A 25,388-nucleotide genomic window follows, 5' to 3' on the forward strand; every position below is an offset into this window, starting at 1 on the left:
AATTTTTTGAGGAGAGATCTGAGGTAAAACAAATTTACCATTACAAACTGGGCCCTGGCAAAGCAAAAATTGGAGGTTTCCTTTTAATATAAGGCATTAAAAAGATAAATTCTGGCTGAGAGTTGAAGTCTGCAGCCACTAGATGTCAGTAGATCACAATTTTTAAACACCTACTGTTTCACTGGAAGATTCTTGAAGCTAGTTGGGGAATTCACTTGGGTATTGCCTTTCTCAACAACCTCTGTATCAGTTAAACGAAAAAAAAAAAAAGAGATTTATAACAAAATAATAAAATCTGGTGTAAATCAGGCTGTCAAATGTTAGTATATTTCTAAGGCATTGAATATGGTGTGCTTAGATACAGTAACTTAGACATTATAAGGAAGGTAACAATATATAACATAACTCCTGTACAGTGTAAACTATTAGTTACTTTGGAGATAAAAAGTACTGAGGCTTCAGTCTTCTATATGTAATAATAGTGGTTATCTTGCAAAATTAGTGTGTCCTTCTTTCAAGTCCTAAAGTCCTAATCCTATACACAGAAAAGTGAAAATAATTATTTTTTTCTTGAGGTTAAATTTGCAGCTATTATAACAGATACATACTGGACACATGTAAAGGAAGGAGCTGTGGAATACCAATGCATCATAATCAGGTTCAGTGCAGTTCCATCTTTCTGTCACTTGTCTGTACTAGTGTGCAGATTTAGGAGAAGCAGCCTATGGCATTATTCTGTTATGAACATCTAATAATACTCATAAAAGATACAATCTGTCCTAGTGGATCAACAGAAGAGAGTGAAATGGCGCCTTTAGAAATCTTAGGATTGCCATTTTGTTTACGACAACAATTTTATCATCCATCATCAACCATTATGTGAAAGCACTAGTGAACTGCAAAAATTGCTGCATTCAAACTCAAATAGTGTATAATGGGCCTTTTAAAACCATGTAAGGAGGAGACTTGATTGCATCCTTGTTCTGTATACTTCTTTTATTATTTAAGTCTTAAATTATGAGGTTAAAACAGCAAAGATGTAAAATTTTCAATGAGTCACCACTGAGTAGATACCCCATTATTTACATGAGAGTGTAGCATTTAAGATGTAAACATATGTCTCGCCTACGTGGATGCCTCATGTGGAGACGCTCAGCAGAAAGGAAGCACACAGCACTTGCCTCTTGAAAACTGAGACATTAAGGCAAAAATATTCAATCTGTTTAGTAGAGTGCAGCTGTATCGGATTGGTGACTGCCATGATTGCTCAGATTACCGACTCTTGCATTTGATAGCATATCTCTGGAAAAATGAAAGTAATGGTGAGGGGGAAAATGCAATCGAGATGTCAGACAAGTACTTGATTAACCACTTACAGACGCAGTCTTTGCATCAGGGTAAGGCAATGCCATCTCACATTTCCACTCAGTCTAATCCATCAAACATTACTGGCCACAATGTATTGATTTTTCATTCTTCTCAATATCCCCTTGCCGTTAATAGAATTTACACCAGACTATCATTGTTTCAAGGAGGCCTGCCCTCCCTTTACAGTATTGCCGGGATGTTCTCACCCACAAAGAGGGCACACTATGAGCTTGCCCTCCAGTAGGTCCAGTTGTGAGTATCTGTCAGGGAAAGAAGACTTGGAAATGGACGAAGCAGCCGATAATGAGACGTGTGTTAGCACTCTGGACAGAAATGAAGAACAACAGAGGTTAGTCTGTGTGTTTTTGTATTCTTTTTCCTACAAGATCCAAAATAATTGACAACAGAAATATGAGAAATTATTATTATTATTATTATTATTATTATTATTATTATTATTATTATTATTATTATTATTTGAGGTTGAAACTTCCCCAAACAGTCGGTATTGTATCATAGAGAAATTGCTGTAATAAAAAAAGACTCTATTGTACGTAGATATATCAGCGTAGATCTTGTCTTTGTGCAGTTCAAAAAGTGTGCTTTAATAATTAAGTGTTTTAGTCTGACTTTAGAAATTGCAGCTGAAAAGACGTGCTCAAGAGAGTAGTAGAGAGTAGTAGTGACGCAACATACTGTGAAATGTTTGGCTTTTACAATTATTGTTTCCGTCTATTATTAATAGATGATTGAAGTCATTTTCACATTCAAAACCAATCATCCATATCATGAAGCTAATAATTATCGTAAATCCCTGGTTTTTCAAGTGATGCGTGTTCTCACAGATGCTTCCTGAAAGGGTTGGAGCGCAGCCTGCAGCAACGCAGTGCTTCTGATTCAAGTGACAGCGTCGGCTTGGTGACCTTAGCAGCTTTCCATGGGCGCATTGATTTTTCTCCCACATTACAGATAATTGCTGGATGCTGTGAATCCTATCCTCCCAGGGCAGCAGGGAGGAGCGTCTGTAGTGTGTTGATGTTAGAGTGGCTATCTGATTTGAGGAATGTGATATCCTGAAATCTCATTGACAGAGATTGACTTTTGTGTACTTCCTGTCCATTGTATGAGTATATTTAACAGCTTAATAGGAAAGATGTCTAGGCATGTTGGGCTGGTTAGTGTTCCATTTTTCTGACCCAAAAAACATGCAATTGGAAAATGGTTTTATTAGACTGTATGTTTTAATGTTAATGCCTTATCCAAAAGTAAGAACACCTTAAACAGTAAAATGAGAGCATAGGCTTTGTCCAGCTCTGTTAATGGCTTTAATTAATCATGATTAATGGTCTATTTGGTGTTCTTCTGTAATGGCAAAAATAAATAAATAAATAATTGTCCTGATTTGCAGTATTGTAGCCAAATAGTGTAAATCAGATTATATGAATGAGTGTGGCCGACTGCTTTTACAAATACACCTGTAACTTTTAGTGAAGGCCAAGCTGTAACTCTTATTATATTAATATGAGTTTTCCTGTTCTGCATGGAGCAACTCTCATCATTTTATGCAAATGACTGCATCTACTGTTTGTTCTGCTCCATAAACTAATGAAAAAACCACTTCCTCTGGTATTGAGCGAAGCACAAATCTGCTTTGATGGACTAAGAATCAACATCCAGTGAATTCTGGCTTCACATTTTCAAGCCATTTGCCTGCGGACGTATGAGCCACTTCAGCTTTGTTTGTTTGTTTTAGAGGTTTTATTAGCTATCCGTTATATCACTGGGATATTGTTGTTTCATGTGCCTACCCTTAAGTGCATTTTATTAATTAATCAGATATTTAGCACTGTGTCTTGCTGTCATAAAAGCTGTCAGACCAATTTGCAAGGAAGCACACAGCCTTCTATTGTTCCAAGGGAACAAGTGAGCCATCCAGCCAGAGAACAGCACATTAAATCAGCCTCAGAACACACACTCCCTATCATCAACATCTTAAATCATCACCACACTGACCCCGAGACAACATGCTAAATGTGATTCTCAGTCATGTTCTCGGTGAAGGGTTATTGCACTATGAACATCATCTGTCCTCACTCTAAGCAGTGTGGCCTGTATGTCACGGAAAAACAGGCCACGGATGCAGCATGCTGTGGCCCAGGGGCGAGTATTAGGCCACATGATTGGACAGATTCATGTGCGGTATTTATCTCACAGAAAGGTCTGCTTTTGTCTGCTTTAACCCCACTCACTGCTCTGCTGTGGCCATATGGCACAGTTAGATGTTAAGAAGGGTGGGCAGTTTGCACAGTAATATGATGCGTATATAGCAAGAAATATTTTGCTTAAAACGGGTACATCTCTTCATTGTATATAATTTTAACATTTGTTTTAACTATTCACAAAGCTGTATTTTTAGTTGTTATAGACTGCTGTGTATACATGGCATGGGATGTGTTATGCAAGCAGTTCCATTTGCTTGCAGAGGCAAAGACACGTGCCTTAGTTCATAACTAATGGAAGACTGTGTATGCCATTCATGCATGAGGGAGTTTGCATGGCATAATCCAGCGTGAACTATCATGATGTTATAACAGCTTTATGGGGAAAGTGCTCTAAAAATACAGAAATGTGGATTTAAATGCATAAAATTTACTGTAAATAAACAAAAGTAAATGATCACCTGCTGAATTATTTGACAATATATGTGTGGGAAAACACTGAAAATGATAATAGAATAATACCTGATGCAACTGCATATGATTTAGGTTAAAATCTAATTCCATGGTTTATATAGGATTAAGGTTTGGCTCTGTTAAGGGTGACAGTTGGCAGGCAGCTAGTGATAGAGTTTGGATTATGGTTTAAGCTTTATTTTAAGCTCTCATGGATGATAAAACACATGCCTTTTCCAAATGCCACATACAAGAATCAGAATATCATTTCAGATACTGTTGTGCATGTAGAAATGTAAGTGTAAGTAATACCATCCAGATAAAACACTGATGCTTTTGGTTGTGGTGGTTGTTTCTCGATGTGGAAATGCATATATTTGTTTTAGTGGTGTTCTCCTTATATGACAAGTGGAATCAAGTTGGAATATGAAAACACCACAGGTGAATTCACCCTAACAGAACATGTTTTTCACAAGAGCCTTGTTCATTGAGGCAGCCTTAACCAGCACAGCAACCCATTGGAGTCCAGCTGTTCAGCATTGATCCCTCTGTGTTTTCTGATGCACTGGCCCGTAATGTGATGTTATTTCATTACTGAGGCAGAAGCGACAAGCTCGGTCTCCTCCCCCAGGGCACCGGCCACTCACTAGGAGAGGGGCACTGTATGTAATCATAACTGAATGGCTTAGTCAGACAAGCTTAGTTGCCTATGGAAAGTCTAAATCAAGCAGGGAGAAACTCTGGAGTCAGGAGGAAGGACAGGAGCATTCATCAGTGAAAGAGGCTTGAAAGGCCTGGACAGGAGAAACTGAAACAAGTACTGCATTAAAGACTTGTCATCAGCAATGGACCCAGACGACAGTGAACTTGGAATCTTCACTGTCATACAGTGAGTAGTGTGCTGTAGACTGCTATTGTTTTGTGCTCAGTTCAAGCTGATTCTTTGCAACTGTTGCATACTGAATAGAGAGGAATGAAAGCACGCTAATTATCGTGCTAAACATTTTAATGGATGAGGACAGAAGTGGCTGATTTTAGGTCTTTGGTCTCTGTGACGGAAGACAGCATCAAAGACTGACTCAATTAATGCTTCTGAAAACAAATTATTGATTTACTGTGTTTGTCATTGTGAAACGGATCACTGGCTGAAGGTCACTGGTTACCAAACTGAGTCACAGCACTGATACTGTATTCGTTCAAGTTGCACTGTCATTGTTTTCCTTTGAGATTTGAAGCCTTTTTAAGGATAAATGGTCTCTGCAAGTTATTTATTTTTATTTTTCTATTTATTTTCTTAATATCTCCACATCTGAGCAATAGTAGCATTCAAATTGTTATATCAACTACCATGCAGAAAGACTGTAGATTGTATAGATTAATGAAACTTGTGAACATTAGACAGTCCAGTTAGATTCTGAAATCTGCAATAACAGATTAACAAATCCCAAGTTTTCATATAGTTTGAGTTTATATGAATAATACATAGCAAATGAAAAGTAAAGTGTTAGATATTTTAAGCAAATGAGAACGGTTTATGACGTGGCAAATATCCAGGGTTTACCCAGCCACTTGCCCAGTGCATGCTGGGATAGGCTTCAGTTCCAGGCAACCCTGAAGAGGATAAGCGGATGTAGAAGATGAATGGATGGATGGATGGATGAATGTACCAAACATGACCCGCTAATGACCCACGAGAGCATGCTTAATAGCATGTTAACTGGGCACACAGTACCTGCAGGTACCTCACTTCTTGGCAGCATTTCTATTGTTTTATTCACACTAGACAGAATGATCTACAGCCTCCCAGTATTACTGTGAACTTTATCAGCAGGTGTAGTGTAACAGGCAAACTAAATCCATAATCTTTTTAAAGTGTAGCATAACCCAGCCAGGTAACACTTCACTTCTTATACCAATTAGCCACACCAGTGAATATTCATGGTACAACAGTGTTCTGATCTTTAAACTCCCTCCTAAAAGCTGTTTAATTCACTGAATAAATCAACCACCGCACATAATTAGTGTCGCACTAACAGATTGGAAAAGTTACCATGCTGAGGTGGTTCATAGGTAGATAAATATTGTCAAACACACACTAACAAATACATGGCTCCAACTGAAATGATTAAAAAGAGTAGACAGAGGGTAGCTTTGGCAGCTGATTTATTTGAGGTCAAAGGTCAGCTGTGTTAAGTTGGGATCAGAGGGCACACATAAGGCTTATAATTCTGTGCAATCTGCAGGTTAAGAATTTATATGAGAAGATGATGTAATTATTTTTCCATTTGGTTTACATTTATTGATGAATCTACTGTTCTGGCTTCTTATTTGTGTCCTTGTTGCATGCTTAGCACTTTATGCAAAGTGGTTATGCTCTGTTTATTTTAGCTTTTAAGTGCAAGCAACGTGAGCCAAATGCAGGACTTGCAAAATTTAAGCACTGCTGGGTTTTAAGTGGCCAAATGTGAAATGACTGAAATCAGCTGTTTTGAAAGGGACTCAGAGAGAGAGGAGAGTTAAGGATCAGCAGGGTGGCAGGGTTTTATCGGTCAAAGCTTCAGCCATAGTCTCCTTAGATCACGCTCCTGTCTGACCCTAATATCCTCTGCCACTCATGTTGGCCTCTGGGCCGCAAGCCCAAATGGACAAACACAACTGTCCAGAATACGCTGAGTCTCTCAATCCTCCTGCCACAGAGCACCCCGGTCCCATTTAAAGCAAATTGTCAGACATGTTCTCTTCAGTGCATCCCTCATGCATTGAATGTGTACTCCACCAAGTAATGATGGCTGCCTGGACCCTTGTAGAGCTGTTTCATAAGATAAACTGATGTGTGTGAGAATGAATCTGAGTAATGTAATGATTCACTGCTCGGATTCAGAGGTTTAAAATAAAATGCAAATCTGTCAGAAAATATCAACTTTTAGACCAATCTTGTTGCATGTTATCTATGGCAACAAACAATCCGAGTCTGACCCTGAGTGGAAGTGACAACATTTTTTATTGCATGTATCACTCTTAGCAAAGGCACATTGACTCACCCTGCAGAGGCTTACAAGTTGTGGCATTTTAATATAGGATGGTTGCTACTTGGCTGTGGAAACGGATAAAAATCGAAGGTTTAAATTCAACTACAACATACCAATATTTGTATTTATTTTTTTATTTATTTTTAGTGCAGCCCTTTGTAGAGATTCATATTAAAAATCATTATTTTGGTCATATTATTAAGTAAAATAGTAAAGTAAAAAATGCTTTTGTACCTAAATTCAAAGGCTTAGTAATAATTTGGGCTATTATCAAGAAACTTATTCAACAGTTATGTTGAAATAGTCTAAAATTTTATCAAATATTACAGTTGCTTTACTAGCTGCCTGTGCACACACCACAGAGTAAATTAATGCAAAAATAATTTATTATAGTGAAACTGTAAGAGACACATAAATAATCAGATTCTTTATTCAGTAAAGGGGCAAATTGGAAGTTAGTGGTTTTCATCACAGACACATCATCTGTGGTGTTGATTTATGGAGGACAATTCTTTCTCTTTGGAACGTGCGGTGATTCTTTAACTGAAGATGGGGTGACGTGATGTTACTGAAATTAAATGAATGTATAAGGGTGAAGGCAAAGATCTGTTTACATCTAAAGGAATATCATATCACCGAGGCAATTAGATGCTTAAAGCGTCTGTTAACACACAGGTGACTACTTCAAACACTAGCAGCTCTTACCTTTGTTGCTTTGGACAAAGGTTGTTCACAAACCCCCGATCTTAACTGACATGTCTTGAATTCAAATCTACATTTATTTATTTTTTTACATAACTCTGTCTATATTTACGTGTGTGTTGCCGACTGCTAAACTGTTTGAAGGCCTCTCGTGACTTGCGTCATCGAGAGCAAGCATTTCACAGCTGAACTGTTTTGAAGGGTCAAAATAAATGCAGTGTACAGTATGGGCATCCTAATGCGCTGCTGTGAGGAGGAGACCTCAGCTGGAGAGAGAACACCATTAGGTCCCTCTGTCCCTCCGGCTCCTCTCATTGCTCCTCTGTTCTCGTATAATGCAGAGATCTTCCAGTGTTTGTCTCTCCATTCATCTCTCTTATCCTTCTCAACGTTCTCGTGCTTTCTGAAAACACACCGCATGGCTGAGGTGAGACCTGCCTCTGGGCAATTCCAGAGGAGAGGCTGCATCTTTTAGTAGTAATTCTTGTGGCTTCTGCTACCATATACCTCCACACACACACATACACACACACACATCCTGTCACATTCCTCCTTCCTCTCTCTTCCACTTTCATCTCCCAGCATCACCACCACTGTCCCTCCCTCCCTCTGCCTCTCGCTCTGGCTCTCTCTGCTTCTCTCCAAAGCTGTTGTTACTGTGCGGCTCCTGCACATCATTCCACTGCGATGGAAATTAAATGAAGGTGGCTTAACACAGCTAACAGAGGCATGCTTTGAAGGATGTAACGGGGGGAAACTGCGCTGCCAGATCCTTTTCCATGGGCTGTGGATTTGTGCTGCTGAGGCGAGGACACAGCAATCACTCAGCCATGCAGAAGCCCAGACAACAGGACTAATCTCTCCACCTGACTTGTGGAAGCTCCACTTTTTTTTCTGAATAATTCATTCTGCGCTGCCAAAGACAGTGTGGGACAATGATGCCGGAATGAAGTAGACGGTAAATTTGTAGCTTTGACTGCAGCCTGCAGCACACATGGATGTTTTCAGCTTCGTGAAGATGCCAAAGCTGCCCGGGTGAGTCCAATAGACCCTGCTGTATGTGCCTCTCTGTGTATGCGCCTTTCCATTCTTTACTAAGTGCTGGCATGTATATATGTGGCATCATTCCGAGAGTGACACAGGAATCACATGTAGAGTGGAAAGTGGGATGATTAAAATGCTGAGTTACTATTTGCTTAAGAGAGCAAGTTGTGCAGTCATGTATGATGTGAAATGAATGAGCAAGTGAGGTAAATGGGAGTGGGGGTGGATGCAGAAGCTGATGCAGTTCGTGTACCTAAACTGTTCAAGTTCATAAATTGCTTATACTGCAGACAATGGGTTTATGTGTATTGTAATGTCATGAAATCATACATATTCTAAAACATGGGAGAATAAGCGGCAGGGGTTTTAATTATTTAAATCCCTTAAGTTTAACAGCCATAGGCAATGATAATGTGCTCAGGTTAGGAGTTGTAAGTCAGATTTTTAAAGTGCGTGATGAAAACTGTACGTACTTTACATTTAAATGACTGAACTGGATGTGTCACATAATAAATTACAGAAACATGAGCAGAAGTAAACTCACCTATGGCTTATTGGGGGATAATTTATGAATATAAACACTTACAGCTGATGAAAAGCAGTTAAAACCTTGTGTTACAGAACAAAATGTAATATACATTACATTACAGCTGTGATTTTCAGTGTCAGACAAAGTGAAAATAAGGGGCTGTTTGTATAAGAAGTGATGGGAAATACAGTATATGTGGGAATAGCAGCCAAATAATATCCTGGCATATTCACTCATTGTCAGGGCTGACACCTCACCTCAAGCACACATGGACCTGCTAGATTGAGTAGATGTGCCCTAGTGGACAATAATCCTCCTAAGGGATTTGGCTGAATGGGAAATATTAAATCAGATACTGTATGTGTCACATATGATAGAATATCCATTCAGTGTTTTTCATTTTACTTATGAGTCATCAACAGACTGTGAAGGCAGTGCCTTTTCTTTTTTAAATAGACTGAAAAAAAGATATTCAACAATAAAAACAACAGTGATTTCCTATTTTTAATGATGCTGGAAGAACTATAGCACTGCAGTATTCCTTTTTTCTGTTCACAATTTGCAGCATCTATTTTAACATGTCTGCAGAAAAGGAGGTAGGTAGCAAGGAATTACCATCAGATGATAGGGCCGTTGTTTCCCTGTTAGCATCCCTCCATGGCAGCTCCTATGATACAGCTCCCAGTGGAATACCAACATCACTGCATGCTGTCACTGTTAATAATGCCACACAATGCTATCCCTGATTACAAGTTACCACTGCTACACTGGCTTTTTTTGTTTTTTCTCCCTCTCAGCTGCCAGCAGGAATTTAAGTCAGCAGGATGTTATTTTGCTAAAGGTTGATGGAATGTTTTACAGAGAAACTGTATGTATTTCAGAGATGCACTAGCAAAGGGAATGATTCCCCCTCATTGTTTCTTCCTTCTGCCTTGCAACGCCCCCAGACATGTCTCCTGTCAGAAACAAAGGCAAACTCTTCCTTTCATTTTCTTTATGGTTTGTTTTGTATGAATTGAGCAGACTTTCACATTTGATGTTTTCATCTTCTGTGAAAATCAAATTTTAGATATTTGTTCAAAGTTGCTTTTTTTATCATGTAATGTAAACTTGGCTACAATGCAGTTACTTCCACAGTATCCCCTATGGTTTGTATGGAGCAAGAAAGAAGACAATAGGTAATACCACTACCTGCCTTAAAGGTGCAGTGTATAAGATTTAGAGGAATATATATATATATATATATATATATATATATATATATATATATATATATATATATATATATATATATATATATATATATATATAATTTTTAAAAAATCAAAATAACAGTGGCATTGTTGTTACCTTAGACTTCTCTGATCTGCATATGGAGCAGGTTCTCTTTCACCAAATCTACTCTGTTGCACCGCCATGTTTCCACAGTAACCCAGAGCAGACAAGACAAACACTGGCTCTAGCAAGGTGCTTTTCTACTCTTAGTGGTCACTCTTGATTGTTCCAACACCACTAGGAAGGGAAAGGTTGGCTAATGGGTGTTGCATTTGTTAGAATTTGCAGCCTTAACACAAGACACAACTATTATGTATACGATTGCTACATTAAAAAATGTGAACTAAATAATATTTATAGAACTACTTTAGTCATCTTTATGCAGATGATAGATCTGCTGAAATTTGTTCAATATTTAAGTTCATGACAAAACTGCAAAAGCAGTGATATTTCCATTAACTTCATTAGGGGTAACCTTCCTCACATGTCATGGCTGAAGCATAAAGCACCACTGTGTTTTCTTGCAGTGCTGCTATGTCCTTGCAGATTTTCTCACTGAAGAGAAACAAGACCGGGAGTGTTTTTAAAAGACATTCATAATTGATTTAACGTATTATATAAGCTGTTTAGCAGATTTTGCCTGTAAACTTTTAAAACTGGATTCACTGGTCTGGATGCGAATTGATTAGCCTAAATGCTCATCATTGTACAAAATAATCCAAAAGATTTGTCATACTTAGCTGTTCAAAACAGAAGCTCTCAGGGGAGAGTAGATCAGAAATGGCTCAGGGTCAGAGATGAGTGCCAGCTGGCTGTTGGATGAGGTCTCAGGCTACCATTTTTTTTTTTGTTCTGTCCTTTAGAGCTTTTAGCATGAAAGTAGAGAATAGTGCAGTGAGGTGCAGGAGAATTCAAGTGTAGTTCAGTGCCTGTAGGGTAAGTTCATATTTGGTTAATGTTTTACATAGAACACATTGGAGCGAAGTAGACCGTAGAAAATGCAATGTATTAATGAAACAACTAGAAGGGCACTCAAGTGCAGAGGCCAGAAGTCCACTCTTCTTTTTCCAAAATATTATCAAACCACCAATTGTGACCTATGGTTTCTTCCATATTGTCCAACACTGACAGAAGGTTAGTTTAACTTACGGTTTAACAAAGGTCATAATTCTAAAGTAGCCTGGAGGTCAACTCATCTTCATTGCTAAAATGTGAAAATCCAGACTCAACCCCTTTTAATACGATGTCTGAATACGATGGGTTCCTTCTTAGCCCATGCACTAGCCTTCTCATCAAGTGTCATGTAGATCAGTGCAGTAGTTTTTGTGCAGTTCTCTGTCTTGCCAGATCCAAAGACACAAATGATCACAGAACCTTGGATATGATAAAAAAAAAATAGCTAATCAATTTCAACAGTAGGGTTTGATATATGCACCTGGTGGTAAGGTAAACATGCTTCATATACCATATATATCATGTTCGCATAATTTCTGTATTTACTACAATTACGCTACTGTTAATGGTGCAGAATACTGTATTTACATGACTCACTGTGTTGATGTTCAATGAGCTTGTAGTGTTTCTCTTCTTCACAGGTAAACTAGGTACAACGGGTCTTTAAGACTCTTTTACTCTCTGTAAAATAGCAGGAGGTTCATGGTGGGTGGGCTGCTTCCCAGATGCTGTTTTATTCCTACCCAAAGGAGATTAACTAACCAAAACCAAAAACCTTTCTATATCGAGGCACCAGAGAGCTGCTCAGGACAGTGCTGTTGCCCATGGCAACAATATCAGTGCTTCTAAAGACAAATACTGAAATACAATATTCAGTTGGAATAATGGAGGGAAATAGACACTCTTATCCTGAAGGCTTTTTGTGTAAAAAAAAAAAAAATTGCATCACTGTACAATACAAACAGCAATTTCTAGTCATCTAAGCTGATTGCTGAGTGATCGCCAAATCATTACTGTATGTCTGACAGCAGTAGTGTTTTCTTCTCTGTCAGTTAAATAGGAATGTAACTGCAAAATGTGTAACCAGTGGAATGGAAATAGACATGAGCATGAATCGGAGCATTATACGTAAAAACATGGCCAGCAATAACTTTGAAATACCTGATGCCTTTCACTGTAAATGACTCAGTGTTTTTTCATGCTGTCCCACTGACCAAAGAGTTTAAGCCAAGAAGTCAAGCAAAGGGCAGATGTTTTTCCTGAAACAAAAGGCAGTGTTTTTTCTGTGGTCAATGTGATGGAGGCAGACTAAGTGAAGCAGAGGAAAAAGGTCTTTAATCAGAGAGGTTCCTCTCTGTCTGAGCCACTTCTCTGCTCCATTCCCTCAGCCTTCTCCCAGGAGATGGTCATCTCATCTGCTCTCTCCACAGATTTCATATCCAAACAGAATTACATTAGCGGTCTATGTGTGCATAAATGTCTCTGTTTAACTGAAGAACTGAGAGAGCAGCACCAGCACAGCCTCTTCACCATGTATTTGAAGTCATTCTTGTTAAACTACACCTCAGCCATTAAACATGCACTTTTTATTTTATCTGTGTAAGAATAACTCTGCACTGATCAGTAACATGAATGTCATAAAATTATATAAAATAATTTTATTTTTAATTATTTAAATGTATTTGTGACTGTGTTATCATACATGTCTACATACCGGAGAAAAACTACCAAATACCATGATAATATTAGAGATCCTATGAGAATACACAATAGTTTTCTTCAATGGCAGCTTTCTGCTCCTAATGTGTGCTATGTGCTAATGTTAGTGCTATTACCATGTACTGTGTGTGTAAAATGTAGAATAAATTTAAATTAAATTTAAGTGAGTTAACCTTTAACCTTTCTCACCAAAGTAACGATACTGGAAGAAAATACAGCAATATTGACCTGATGATGGAACAGCAAAAGTAAAAATGAGATAAATTTGGTGCTCTGGAGTTGTTTGTGATATTTTCTAGCCTCTGGTCCAATGCATTCTGGAGAAGCTATTAGAAAGAATACGGAAATGCAGGGATTATCAAAGTGGCAATAAATGTGAGCTAAAATTGCTGGAGGGCCAAGTGACCATCATGGAAGCAATAACTTTGTACATTTCCAACACAGAAAATTACCATTTCAATATCACATGAAAAATATACTTTGAATTACTCTTTAATCCTCAATATGGGTAATGGCAGGCATGTGGTGCCAGAGTGTGGTTTCACATGGCCATCCCTGATGGAGATTGTTGATGTAAATTATTCAGACTTACTTGAGTGTCTGTGTTAGAATGTTCCTTTTAGATGTGGCTTGTCTATAATGCATAGTTACCCCCCACATTAACAGGTTTTCAACTTTCATAACACACCAGAATGCCTCTTCACAAACAGCTTGTATTCAAAGGGATGAAAGTGAAAGTGAACCACTGTGATAAAGCAAGGATCACATAGTTCATGCAATTTTTATAACGTACTGAAAAGTGATCTTTTTCCCCATCTCTTGGAGAACGCAGAAAGATTAAACTAATATATTCTGAATTACACTTAGTGATAAATGGAAATGGTTGAAAATTACTGCTGTTCATCTTCACAAAGATATTAAGAAAGATTATCACGCTAAAGTCTCTAAAATGTGTTTTAATCACCCAATTTAAACTGTAAAGACCTGATATTAATTATGATTGCAGCAGAGCCACAGACTGATGTAGTCACTTTCTATTTTTTTTTCCATTTTCCACTCCATAAAAATATGTTGGGCTGTTGTTAAAGTTCACTAAAGATTGTTTCAAAGTACCTACAAATCCAGGATGCAACAGACAAGTCCATAATGTGTCAGTTAGTTTTACTGCTATTTGTCTTTCAAAAAATCCTACAGGGACCTACATTTGCTTCCAACTCCTTGTTTTAATTGTCTTCCCTCTGACTCTTGGGTAACCTGTTCATGAATTGTGTAGCATGGCTTGCCCACTTAGCACTCGATTACTTAGTCCAATGTGACTGTGTGGGCATCATTTATTAATGCAAACTGGGGAAGATCAGTTTCACTGTCCACCAGTGGATGAACCTTTTCAGCGACTCTGTAAGCTGGGCTGCTGTGACTCAATGGCATAATGCACCTGACGCCTGCAAACAAAAGAAATCAAAGATCACAGGATCTACAAGTGGGCTGTTAATCCAGAGAAATTGTGACAATGGATTTTGTCAGATCAGAAACATATTTTGAAGGTGCACGATCTCAACTTGTAAGTACAGAGTGCTCTATTATCTTGTAAAGCTTTGCAGAAATGTCATGTATTTCCCTTTCAAAGGCTTAATTTGAAACAGAATCATTGTTATTAAATATCCTTAATATGCTACTATCAATTGACTTTTTAGACTTCCTATGTCATGACTACTAACCCAGTTGGTCAGTTTGTGTCAGAAGTTGAAATGGAGGGTACAAGTAGGTCTCATCAATGTAGCATGGAACATGGATCCAGCCATGTCAGACAGAATCAGTTATTTGCACAAACATGAGTTGAGCTGCAGGGATGTTTTCTAAATATACATCATTGAGGCCGGGTCCCAGCTAATGTACTGTAGGTCAAATAAATCCATATCCATGTGGAAACAGTAATATTCCCCAAACACAGTACTGTATTGGGAAAGAAATCAAATTGCTTCCTGTCGCTCAGAGCCCTACTTTGACCAAACTGCAATGGTGCACATAAAGAAAAAAGCTATTTTCAGTTACTGCTTGCTTTAGTTGTCCTTTTATGAATTTATAATGATTGCACTTAGATATATTTCCCCCTATACTGTACTTTAGCTCAAGTTGCATTATCCTGTGGCAAACTTTAGTATTTGCACTATGTCAGAAAAAGGTTTTAAAATATGTTGTAATCATTTTTCTCCTCTTATAAATTGTGTTGACGATGCAATATTTTATTTAGACCTCATGAAACAGGCACGTGTGCTGTGGGCACACCCATATTAATGCACAAACTCATACAGATACAAGCACACACTGCAACACAATTTATTATCAGCGGTACAGTAACTGGGGAAACATTTAGAGGGAGAGAAAGAGGGGCTTTGAATAATGAATGTGAAGAGCCCTGTTACACAGCAGACAAGCCTTTGAAGTGACATAACTTACTGCCACCGCTTTCATAGCATCACCAGTGTGCAGACACAAAGACAGAGATAAAGAGAAGACAAGAAGAGGGAGAGGGGAGGTGACAGACAAAAAGACAGATGAAAACATTTTAACCAATTATAATACTGATGAAAACTTGCCCTTGACCAACTTGTAGCACAAGGAAAAGGCAAACATCAGTTTGTATTTTGCTGGTCAAATCAGAAAATCAGCAGAATTGAGATTTAGACAGACGCGGCCTTTCTTACAATGGACTACAATACATTCTTCCTGAGAGCTGTTCGTATCCTCTGATAAACTTTATCAAATAGCTTTGGTATTGAGAAAATCAAATAACTATTTTATAAGAGAATTCCTCTGGGCTTCTATTGTAAAGAATGTGCTGACATCTAGAAATAAAACCAATTTCATGCCTCTCAAAGCACAAGAGTGAGGCATGACAACTCCGCCTGTGTGTCTGGCTTACGTAATTAATTTGATTTGTATTCACTGAGTGAACTGTGGCTACAGAACATTGTTTATCACACTGGAATCAGACATTGCCATATCACTTTGACTTGATTTGTTTCATATCAGCTCATTTATTTCCATTAGGCTTCAAACACATCATTGTGACAAGTCATATTTTGGAAACCCTTTGCTTTTCACAGTTGGACACCGATTCTAAGTGATTAATATGGCTGCTTTTAATAGGGAAGAAGGCTTTAATTCAACTGCACACTGTGTTATAGAGTTGGTTTAAGCATGATGACTCTCTATTTTCTGCCTCTCTAGCCAAAGGACCAAATCCTCCGGCTGGCCGCCCCCTTCAGGGACCTGGAGTGCTTCACAGGGACCCCCCAATGGATGGGACATGGGCACCAATAGGGAGGGGCGTGACTGCTACATCAAGTAAGTGCCCTGTGTTTAAAGAAACCAAGGGGGAGCTGTCTCAGTCCCAGATGTTTTAGACGCTTTGCTAACCTGTGATTATTCCAGCCACGTCACTGCCTCCACACTGTCTCCATCTGTGCATTCAGAATACTGATTCTCTGTTGCCTCCACTGCTGCGCACACTCTGCCCCTGCCTACTCTCACTCTCTCTCACACTCTCACACACCCACAATACTCCTCATGCAGTCTCCCAAATGCAGAAGAGGGCTTAAGAGAGTGACTGTGTACGCTGCTACTGATGAAGAAATTCACCTGTGTAGGGAGTTGTTTTGATCTGCATGCTCTTCAGAGGATGCTGGGTTATAGTGCAATGTAATTGATCCTCTATTAGAACTGGCACTTCTGGATATCAGTAGAGCAGGTAAATAAAAACTCAGCACTGGTTTGTTTTTGTATGCATGTGATTGCATGTGCAGCTCAGAAAAGAAATATGACTCTGTTACATGTTGCATCTATTTATTTCTATTTTCTCACACGTGAAATGTGCGACAGGACTTTCTAATAGATGTAAATACTGTTACACATGTGACATAACTATGACCTAAGATGCTGCGTATTTTATTTACTGATTTCACTAACCAGATAAATATCTCTGCTTGCATTTTTTCACATATTTAAATGTTATACTGAATAGGAGGTGAGCACTTGTCACACATGGGTTATAGCACGAGAAGCGTGATGTCAGAGGAGTTACATAAGAAGTAAGGAGCAGTGAAAGTGCTGGATGCAGAGCGTGTCTGGATGAGGCAGATCACGGAGGCTGTTTTGGCGCCGTCTTTCGCTTTCTAAATTTGAGGAAGGCTCATGAATAATCAAATGTCTTTTTCTGTGATTGTCAGTAGCCATCTGATTTTGTCAAGGCTCCAGGGTGCTGCTACTAAATGACTGTTTTTAATGGAACACATGTTTAGGGTGCGTGACAGGGACACATGAATAAAGCAGAAGACATTTAATATTTACACTGTGACTCAATGCGTTTAATATTGTAAGGTACATGCACTGCTGTGATGTTATGGTTTTCGAAAGTGTGGATCAATATTATTGGGATAATGAAAAGTGACTCCAACATCAAGTAACTCATTATAAAAGAATGTGAACAGACAGACTTGTTAGTGACTTCTGCTGCAATTGGTTATTTAATTGGCATCTGCAGATCAATCACAACATTAAACAGAAATAGACTGATTTCCACTTTGGAGGTCTTGCAAATTCACAGCTGGCACACAGTTACCTGAGAAAGCGAGACGAGGGGCATACAAATGCTGGCTGTAATTGTATAATTTTAAAAAGGTTAAGTTCCAGGCAAGACAAATATAACCTGCTCAGCTCTGGCAAATTATGAGTTGCCTTTCAGAACAAGGTAACAAGATAATGCTTTGGGTAATGAGCTTTGTCCTCTTTGTCCAAAACGTGCTCTTACTCTGTACAAAATACTCTTTGTACATTAACAGTCAGGCCAGCATTCGGCCCTATAGTTCACAGAGCTTGTGATTGCTGTATAGATTGTTGTGGAGCTACACTAGCAGCTAATGAGTATGATTAGGGACCATTAGATGCATGGCTGTCTGCACAATGGGACTCTAGCCATGTTTAGCAGGTGGCCAAGCTGGGGAGGAGACAGTATTCTTCCTGAATGCACAGGTCCATATGGTTTTGATTTGTGCACAATCTGTTGAGTTTGTCATTCGAGAAAGAAAACTAAAACATAAATCCAAACTGAATGCACTTTGAGAAATTATAATCACTGCACAGCGAACTGTTATTATGAGCCGCCTCAAAATGACAAAATGCTTTGTTCTGCATTTACTCACAATCATTCCTTCACACTTTTGCAGTTCTTTCACAGTTACACTTGGACAGCAATGTTGAAAATAAAATATTGTGTTCTTTAAATCAACTACATTATATTGACAAAAACAGCTCAGCTAAATAACAGTAGCACTCTGACTAATTGTATGAGCAGAATAAAGTGCAGCATTGGAGTAAATATAGGCTGGTTGGTTATAATAAAATACTGTTGTTTCATTTACATGATGCATAAAATAATATAGGGGTTTAGACAAATTAATCCATACACATACGAAAAATGGTAAAAACTGTCAAAATGTGACACTGGACCTTTCTTTGTCATCATGTATTATGGACAACTTTTTCGCAAATAAATGACGACAGCGTTCCTGTAACTTTTAGTGAGACAGAGTCAGCACATTAAATGAATTGGTGTTTGTTCCCTGATGTGTGACTGTGTTAGTGTTTGGTTTGCAGCCGATGATATTAAGGTAGTGTGACAAAGAATTAGACTGCAGATACGGAGCTTTAACCTACGTCATATGAGTCACACATTTTACCTGCAGTTTTTTTGGTAACCACATTTAACAGCCATTGTTAGTGATTTGACATAATATTGGTGGAATTAACTGACTCCATGTATATATTATTACATTATAATGACTATCCATTAGGGACATTTACTAGAGTGAAATGTGGTGTTTTTATTTATCTATCTATCTATCTATCTATCTATCTATCTATCTATCTATCTATCTATCTATCTATCTATCTATCTATCTATCTATCTATCTATCTATCTATCTATCTATCTATCTATCTATCTATCTATTTATTTATTATTATTATTATTATTATTACTATTATTAGCATCAATTCACATGCTACCAAGCTAACAAATTAAATGTAAAATTTGTACAAAAGTACACATATTATTGAGCAGCAGCACATACAGTATTAGATTATCACATACTTCATTTACATTGATTCACTGGCACTATTATTATACAATTGTTTAACAACAGTAAACATATTTCCTGCCTATGTTGGCATCTTTATACCATCTAAGTGTATTTGCAATTTTTTTTTTTTTTTTGTTAAAATAGACAAGGCTTTCAATTCAGCTATCATGTTATTTTGTAATTAATCTACAAATGTTGTATAATCATCGATAGCTTTTCCTTTTCATTACAAAAACACAAAGAAAAACAAGGTAGTTACATGTTAAAACATCCTTGGTGTTAAGAAGTAGTTGTACTTATATAAAATGCTCAAAAGAAGAGAAATTCCAGCACTCAAATGTTTCTCTACTACAGATTATTACAGCTCCTATAGAAAGCTGTCACACAGACTATACTGAATCTGGAAGACAAGGCCATATTAATTTAGCAGCAAACTGTTCCAACTTCCACCAGTGCTCTTCCCCCTACTCTAAAGAAAAATGAACAGCAATTAAAAATACTGATATAAACAGACGTGCCCTTTTGAATTCTTTATTTAACTGGGGAACAGCTGGGTTTGAAATACTGATGGCGTATCACAGCTGATTTTTCCCTTGTTTTTAGCCATGGAGAAATTAGTGGTAAATTCTCCTCAAAAATACCAGTCGACAGTCACTTTGCTTTGGACATTTTGTTGCCCTTGTTGTTTGTGTAGTATTGGGATTTGCAATTGACAGATCTCGCTTTGTCTTTGTGCCATGAACGATTGATTGTTAGTATTTAGTGGCAAATAGTACATGTGTCAAGAATAACTGTCAAATTACACACTGTCTGCCCACGGCCCTAATTAACCAACATTGCTGGCACCATACGGAGCTGCTGCTTCCTTTGCAGCCAGGGAGAAGCGAGAGACACTGTAAAAACTCTCATCACAGAGTATGTGAAAACCACACAAGATGTACACATCTTTTCCTCTGTAGAAGCCAAAGGAATAATAACAGTGTCCAAGGACAAAGAAAAATGCATTGTCAGGGTATCTCACAAGGGTAAGTAAAGGGTCAAGTAGGGTTCAAACTGCAGACCAGCCAACAATTGAAGGTAGAATTCCTGTAGTTGTAGAGGTAGCAACTCTCAAAGTCAGGAGATTTCCTTGGTGATTCACCAGTGGACATGATGTTTTACGGCTAAAACACTATACTGCATACACATACACAGGAAATGTCTGTTCTTTGATCATTTCCACAGCCACGTCTCCCAGAGCAGCTCTCTGGAGGAGGTTCGATTGGATGGGGATAAGTTTGTGCCACCTGCACCCCGTAAGGTGGAGATGAGACGAGATCCAGTGCTGGGCTTTGGCTTTGTGGCAGGCAGTGAGAAACCTGTAGTGGTCCGCTCAGTCACACCAGGTAAAGTGACTCAGCTCCATAGTAAGATTTAATACAACACTGTGTCATCAGAAACAAGAAAGAGAGGGAAACCCATTTTGGCTGTAGTTTACGTTGATGATTCATTGATTTTAACTGCGCTCAATGAGTAAACATTCATTACTGTCATGAGCCACAACACAGGAAAACAAGAAAATCAAGAAAAATGGTTTGACTGTGTGCAGTGTGAACAATCTAACTGCTGTTTGGTGTGATGGCAGGAGGTCCATCAGAAGGCAAGCTAATCCCAGGGGACGAGATCATCATGATTAATGATGAGGCAGTCAGTTCAGCACCCAGGGAGCGGGTTATTGACCTTGTCAGGTACGACAGCGCTGTACACGAAATACCATTTGTCTGAAAAGTTAATGATACTTGTATATTCTAACTCTACATCATGTTTTAGTTTTTACTTCTGTCTCTTCTTCTTAACAGTTTAAATAGACAATTTGTGTCTATTCTCTTATTTTACTGATATATTGTAGAAGACCCACAGATTGCTAAAAGAGTCTTCAAATGTATATCCATATATACGCAGAGCATTGAGACCCATTTCCCTGCAAAGTCTGCAGAATTAAATGTATTAATTGGAGAGATATGTTTGTTTTTGTAGCCACCTGCTGCATTCATTGTAATGATCTGGATGCAGGAACTGACATCTTTTCATGTATCTCATTAGACTGACGTAACTGACACAGCTTGGGGTCTGGCTATAAGTGTTTGGTCCTCATATGACCTAGGCTACAGTCTGTAAATACTAAATGAGTACAGGGTAAAGTGCCCATGTGATCAGCGTACTCAGCTCCGGCTGCAAATGGACCCACTGCAGCAAAAACCTGCTCTGTGGACACAATGTTACTCCTACTGCTGTCCACCATAAACTCTGAAAAGTATTATATTAGGATAGTAGTGCAGTTATTTGTTGTATTCATGCCATGCATAATCTTTATTAATACACTTTTAAAAATGTTGTGTCCTGCAGGAGCTGCAAGGAGTCCATATTGTTGACTGTAGTTCAGCCGTATCCAGTAAGTTTTTCCATCTTCTAAGAATGAAATTAACCACCTTCCAATAGGCTGTTTGCATGTTTGGAGCTTATTATTTGTTGACTCCATGAAAGCATGTCATTAATCATGCCATATGTTGTGCTGGCACTGTATCAATGATGCTGTATCTGTAAGTGCCTGGCTAACAAAAAGAGTCCGATTGCAGCCATCTTTCCAAGTCCTCTCATGTTGTGGCATTAGATCATCACCAGACCTCAAATGAACCTGCCACATCAACATTTACTTAAGTCACAGAGCACCAGATGGGGGTGAGCACAGTGCCAGGAGCATATATTTGGCCTTTGTTTACAGTTCACATAAAGTCAGTGCAAATGGAGTTGATGCTTGAATTCCTTTCAAAAAGAGGCCGAAACACCACAAAAATGCTCACAGGGGGGAAAAAAAATCTGTTTGTTCAGAAAACCACAGATGAAATTCATTCATAATTGTCTGTGTGCAATGAAAATGTAAAGTTGTTTAGATAAACAGCATTAAAAAATGTGTCTCAAATGATTGTTTGTTCAGGTTCAAGGTGTTAGAGGCTCAACATGACTCAAAGTCTTTTTCTTAAATCATCAACGTTACAAATGGCTACACATGAATAAGGTTAAGATTTGCAGAAAAACATCAGTTTGAGAAGCTCTTATAATCCGGCCTGTAATTACTTCCATTTACCAGGCATTTCTATGCAGCTTCAATGACACACAAGCAGTGAAGGTGTCCTCCCTTTTATGTCCTTACCCAAGCTACCTTTAATTGCATCAGCACAGACTGAAGAAATGAGAGGTTGTCATGTTTCAAGAAGGGAACATGTCCTTGAATGTGGAGCTCATCTCTGAAATAACCAATGATCATTTAAATCTGTTTTTTTTCCTCCTTTCTTTCCAAAAGTCACCTAAATCGGCATTCATCAGTGCAGCCAAAAAGGCCAAATTAAAGTCTAATCCTGTTAAAGTACGCTTTGCTGAAGAGGTCATCATCAATGGACAGGTCCCAGTAAGTCACTTTGGACACTGATTCATCTTCTATACATCAAACTTCTCAGATAATGGCAGGAGACCAGAACATGAAAAACTAGCACAGAGCAGACTAAGAATATCAGAATTATCTTCTTATGTTTCACTGCACTCACCCATCACTTGGATGAAATAGAGACATGTCGGTAAAAAAGAGAAACATTCTCAAAGTTTCCAAATTGCTAAGATATGCAGCACAGAGATGTTTTTAAGCAAGTAACTACAAAGTGCTGGAACCACCAAGTGTTGGTGAGTGTTTTGATATGTGTATATATTTTGTTTTTTGCAAAAAGTAATGAATAAACTGTTATCGGTCTCCTATCTGCCTGTTAAATATGAAGTTACAGTCCACTCCGATGCATTCTATAAACAATTCTTCAATTCTTGTTTTACCCCCAGGAAACAGTGAAGGACAACTCCCTTCTTTTTATGCCAAATGTTCTGAAGGTGTACCTGGAGAACGGGCAGACTAAGTCATTTAAATTTGACAGCAACACATCCATTAAGGTATGTGCTGAGGAGAACCACACCATGAAATGCTGCTCTGTAATCTAAATTGATGCGCACTTCAAATGTTGAATGTTAATATATTTCACAGTTGCACAGCCCATTTTGACTTTCAAGACTGTATCTTATCTAATCTAACATAGCGTAAAGTCTTTATCATCTCCATATTTCAGTTGAAATTTTCAACAGGGTAGTGGTCATGTCCTTGTGGGTTATTATCATCCATTTAGATTGTAAAAGATTAATGTTTGTGACATGAGGGGGCTTCAACAGCTGCATGTTTCTCAACCTGTATTAACGTTGACCATGTCTATATGAAAGGACGTCATCTTGACCCTGCAAGAAAAGCTGTCCATTAAGAGCATTGAGCACTTCTCTTTAATGCTGGAGCAAAGAGCCGAGGGATCTGCCAGCAAACTCATGCTCCTGCATGAACAGGAGATGCTAACTCAGGTGAGATAGCTCTGTACAAATAAGGGCATAAGGAGGAAGGATATCACTTCTCTTGTTAACATATGTTGAAATATGTAGGTGTCTACTCTCTAGTTGGTATATTAATCCTATTCAAGTCTAACATAAAAAATAATGTTGTATGCAACACACTGTGTGCATTGATTTGGAGGGGAAAAAAGATTTAGAAATGTGTAGATTTTTGTGGTTATAGATTTTGCAGACAGAATTATTTGACTGATGGGATCCTGTTTATTTCTGTCATGTGCCCAGGTGACACAGAGGCCAGGGTCACACAAAATGAAGTGCTTTTTCCGCATCACCTTTGTCCCAAAGGATCCCGTGGACCTGCTAAAAAGAGATGCTGTAGCATTCGAGTACCTCTATGTTCAGGTGAATATCAGCACATGCAAATAACATATATGGTGGCAAGGAGTAATTTGTGTTTTTATTGTGTTTGCAGTATGTTGATCATAAAAAATCCCACAGCTAGGATTTATCTATAAATGGCTACCAAATGGCTGCTGTAGGTGTGTGTTGTTGTTTTGCATTGCATGATAAGAACAGTGACGTAAGTGTAACCTCTCCCTCCCTGGCTTCTCAGAGCTGTAATGATGTGGTGTTGGAGAGATTTGGGTCAGAGCTGAAATACGACACGGCCCTCCGTCTAGCTGCCCTGCAAATGTATATTCTAACCATCAATACCAAGCAGTCCCAGAAAGTTTCCTTGAAGTATATTGAGTAAGTATACAGTATTTCACACTGCATGATGCAGGCTGGAATCAACCTATCTCCTACTGGTACAGTTAGGTTGTTACTTTTGCTTCAGAAGATACTACAATGTCAACAACAAGATTAGAATGATCTCATCGGTATTGTTTTGCAGCATTGACAGAAGATTCGTCCTTGCTGCTTAGTTAATGATATCTGGTTGAACCATGTCAGTTAATCAATGCACCACCCCAGGGTAAAGTAAATTGATTCCAGTTCAAGAATTATGGCTTGACTGTTTTCTATTGTGATTGAGTGACCTTCTCTAATCTTTATGAATTATGTGTCTGTAGGAAAGAGTGGGGTCTGGGGTTGTTCCTGCCTCCTGCGGTGCTGTCGAGCATGAAAGAGAAAAACATCAAAAAAGCCCTCACTCACATCCTCAAAAGCAACCAGAATCTGATGCCTCCTGGAAAAAAGGTAGCATGTGCCACCTCTTCTTTCTTCCCTCTTCATCTTCTCTCTATCTACAGTACATCTGGCTTTCCAGCACTCTCTTTGCCTTGCAGCACTTCTGCAAAGACTCCTGACTACCACCTAGTGGAATGTTTCAAAACATTTTTGCTGTGGGGTTTTTTTTACATGATGTTGCTATTTATGCCTTTGCTATGAATACCTCTATGTAATTATAAAGCATCACTTATTTGTCTTTTTTATTCCAGCTGACTACCTTGCAGGCAAAGGTTCATTATCTGAAGTATCTCAGTGACTTGAGACTGTACGGAGGGCGGGTGTTTAAATCCATACTAATTGTGAGTGAAAC

At 38.4% G+C, this 25,388-nt stretch overlaps 1 protein-coding gene across 4 annotated transcripts in view; it reads left to right on the forward strand.

The window, feature by feature from the left end:
• The first annotated feature begins 1,618 nt into the window (after positions 1 to 1,618).
• Positions 1,619 to 25,388, forward strand: part of LOC115411886 (FERM and PDZ domain-containing protein 4-like) — a 30,161-nt gene continuing 6,391 nt past the window's right edge. The window contains exons 1-12 of one of the 4 annotated variants that reach the window (XM_030124152.1): positions 1,619 to 1,717; positions 16,524 to 16,640; positions 20,657 to 20,817; positions 21,057 to 21,159; positions 21,818 to 21,863; positions 22,773 to 22,877; positions 23,297 to 23,404; positions 23,726 to 23,857; positions 24,128 to 24,247; positions 24,459 to 24,595; positions 24,919 to 25,045; positions 25,288 to 25,377. In XM_030124152.1, coding sequence (XP_029980012.1) covers positions 1,653 to 1,717; positions 16,524 to 16,640; positions 20,657 to 20,817; positions 21,057 to 21,159; positions 21,818 to 21,863; positions 22,773 to 22,877; positions 23,297 to 23,404; positions 23,726 to 23,857; positions 24,128 to 24,247; positions 24,459 to 24,595; positions 24,919 to 25,045; positions 25,288 to 25,377 — 1,311 coding nt within the window. In that variant the 5' untranslated portion in view covers positions 1,619 to 1,652. Of the gene's footprint in view, positions 1,718 to 4,671; positions 4,930 to 8,324; positions 8,807 to 16,523; positions 16,641 to 16,692; positions 17,044 to 20,656; positions 20,818 to 21,056; positions 21,160 to 21,817; positions 21,864 to 22,772; positions 22,878 to 23,296; positions 23,405 to 23,725; positions 23,858 to 24,127; positions 24,248 to 24,458; positions 24,596 to 24,918; positions 25,046 to 25,287; positions 25,378 to 25,388 lie in introns of those variants that run through there. The other 3 variants (XM_030124153.1, XM_030124154.1, XM_030124155.1) reach the window with 3 other exon arrangements.

The sequence above is a fragment of the Sphaeramia orbicularis genome, chromosome 21, assembly GCF_902148855.1.
Source record: "Sphaeramia orbicularis chromosome 21, fSphaOr1.1, whole genome shotgun sequence".
NCBI lineage: Eukaryota > Metazoa > Chordata > Actinopteri > Kurtiformes > Apogonidae > Sphaeramia > Sphaeramia orbicularis.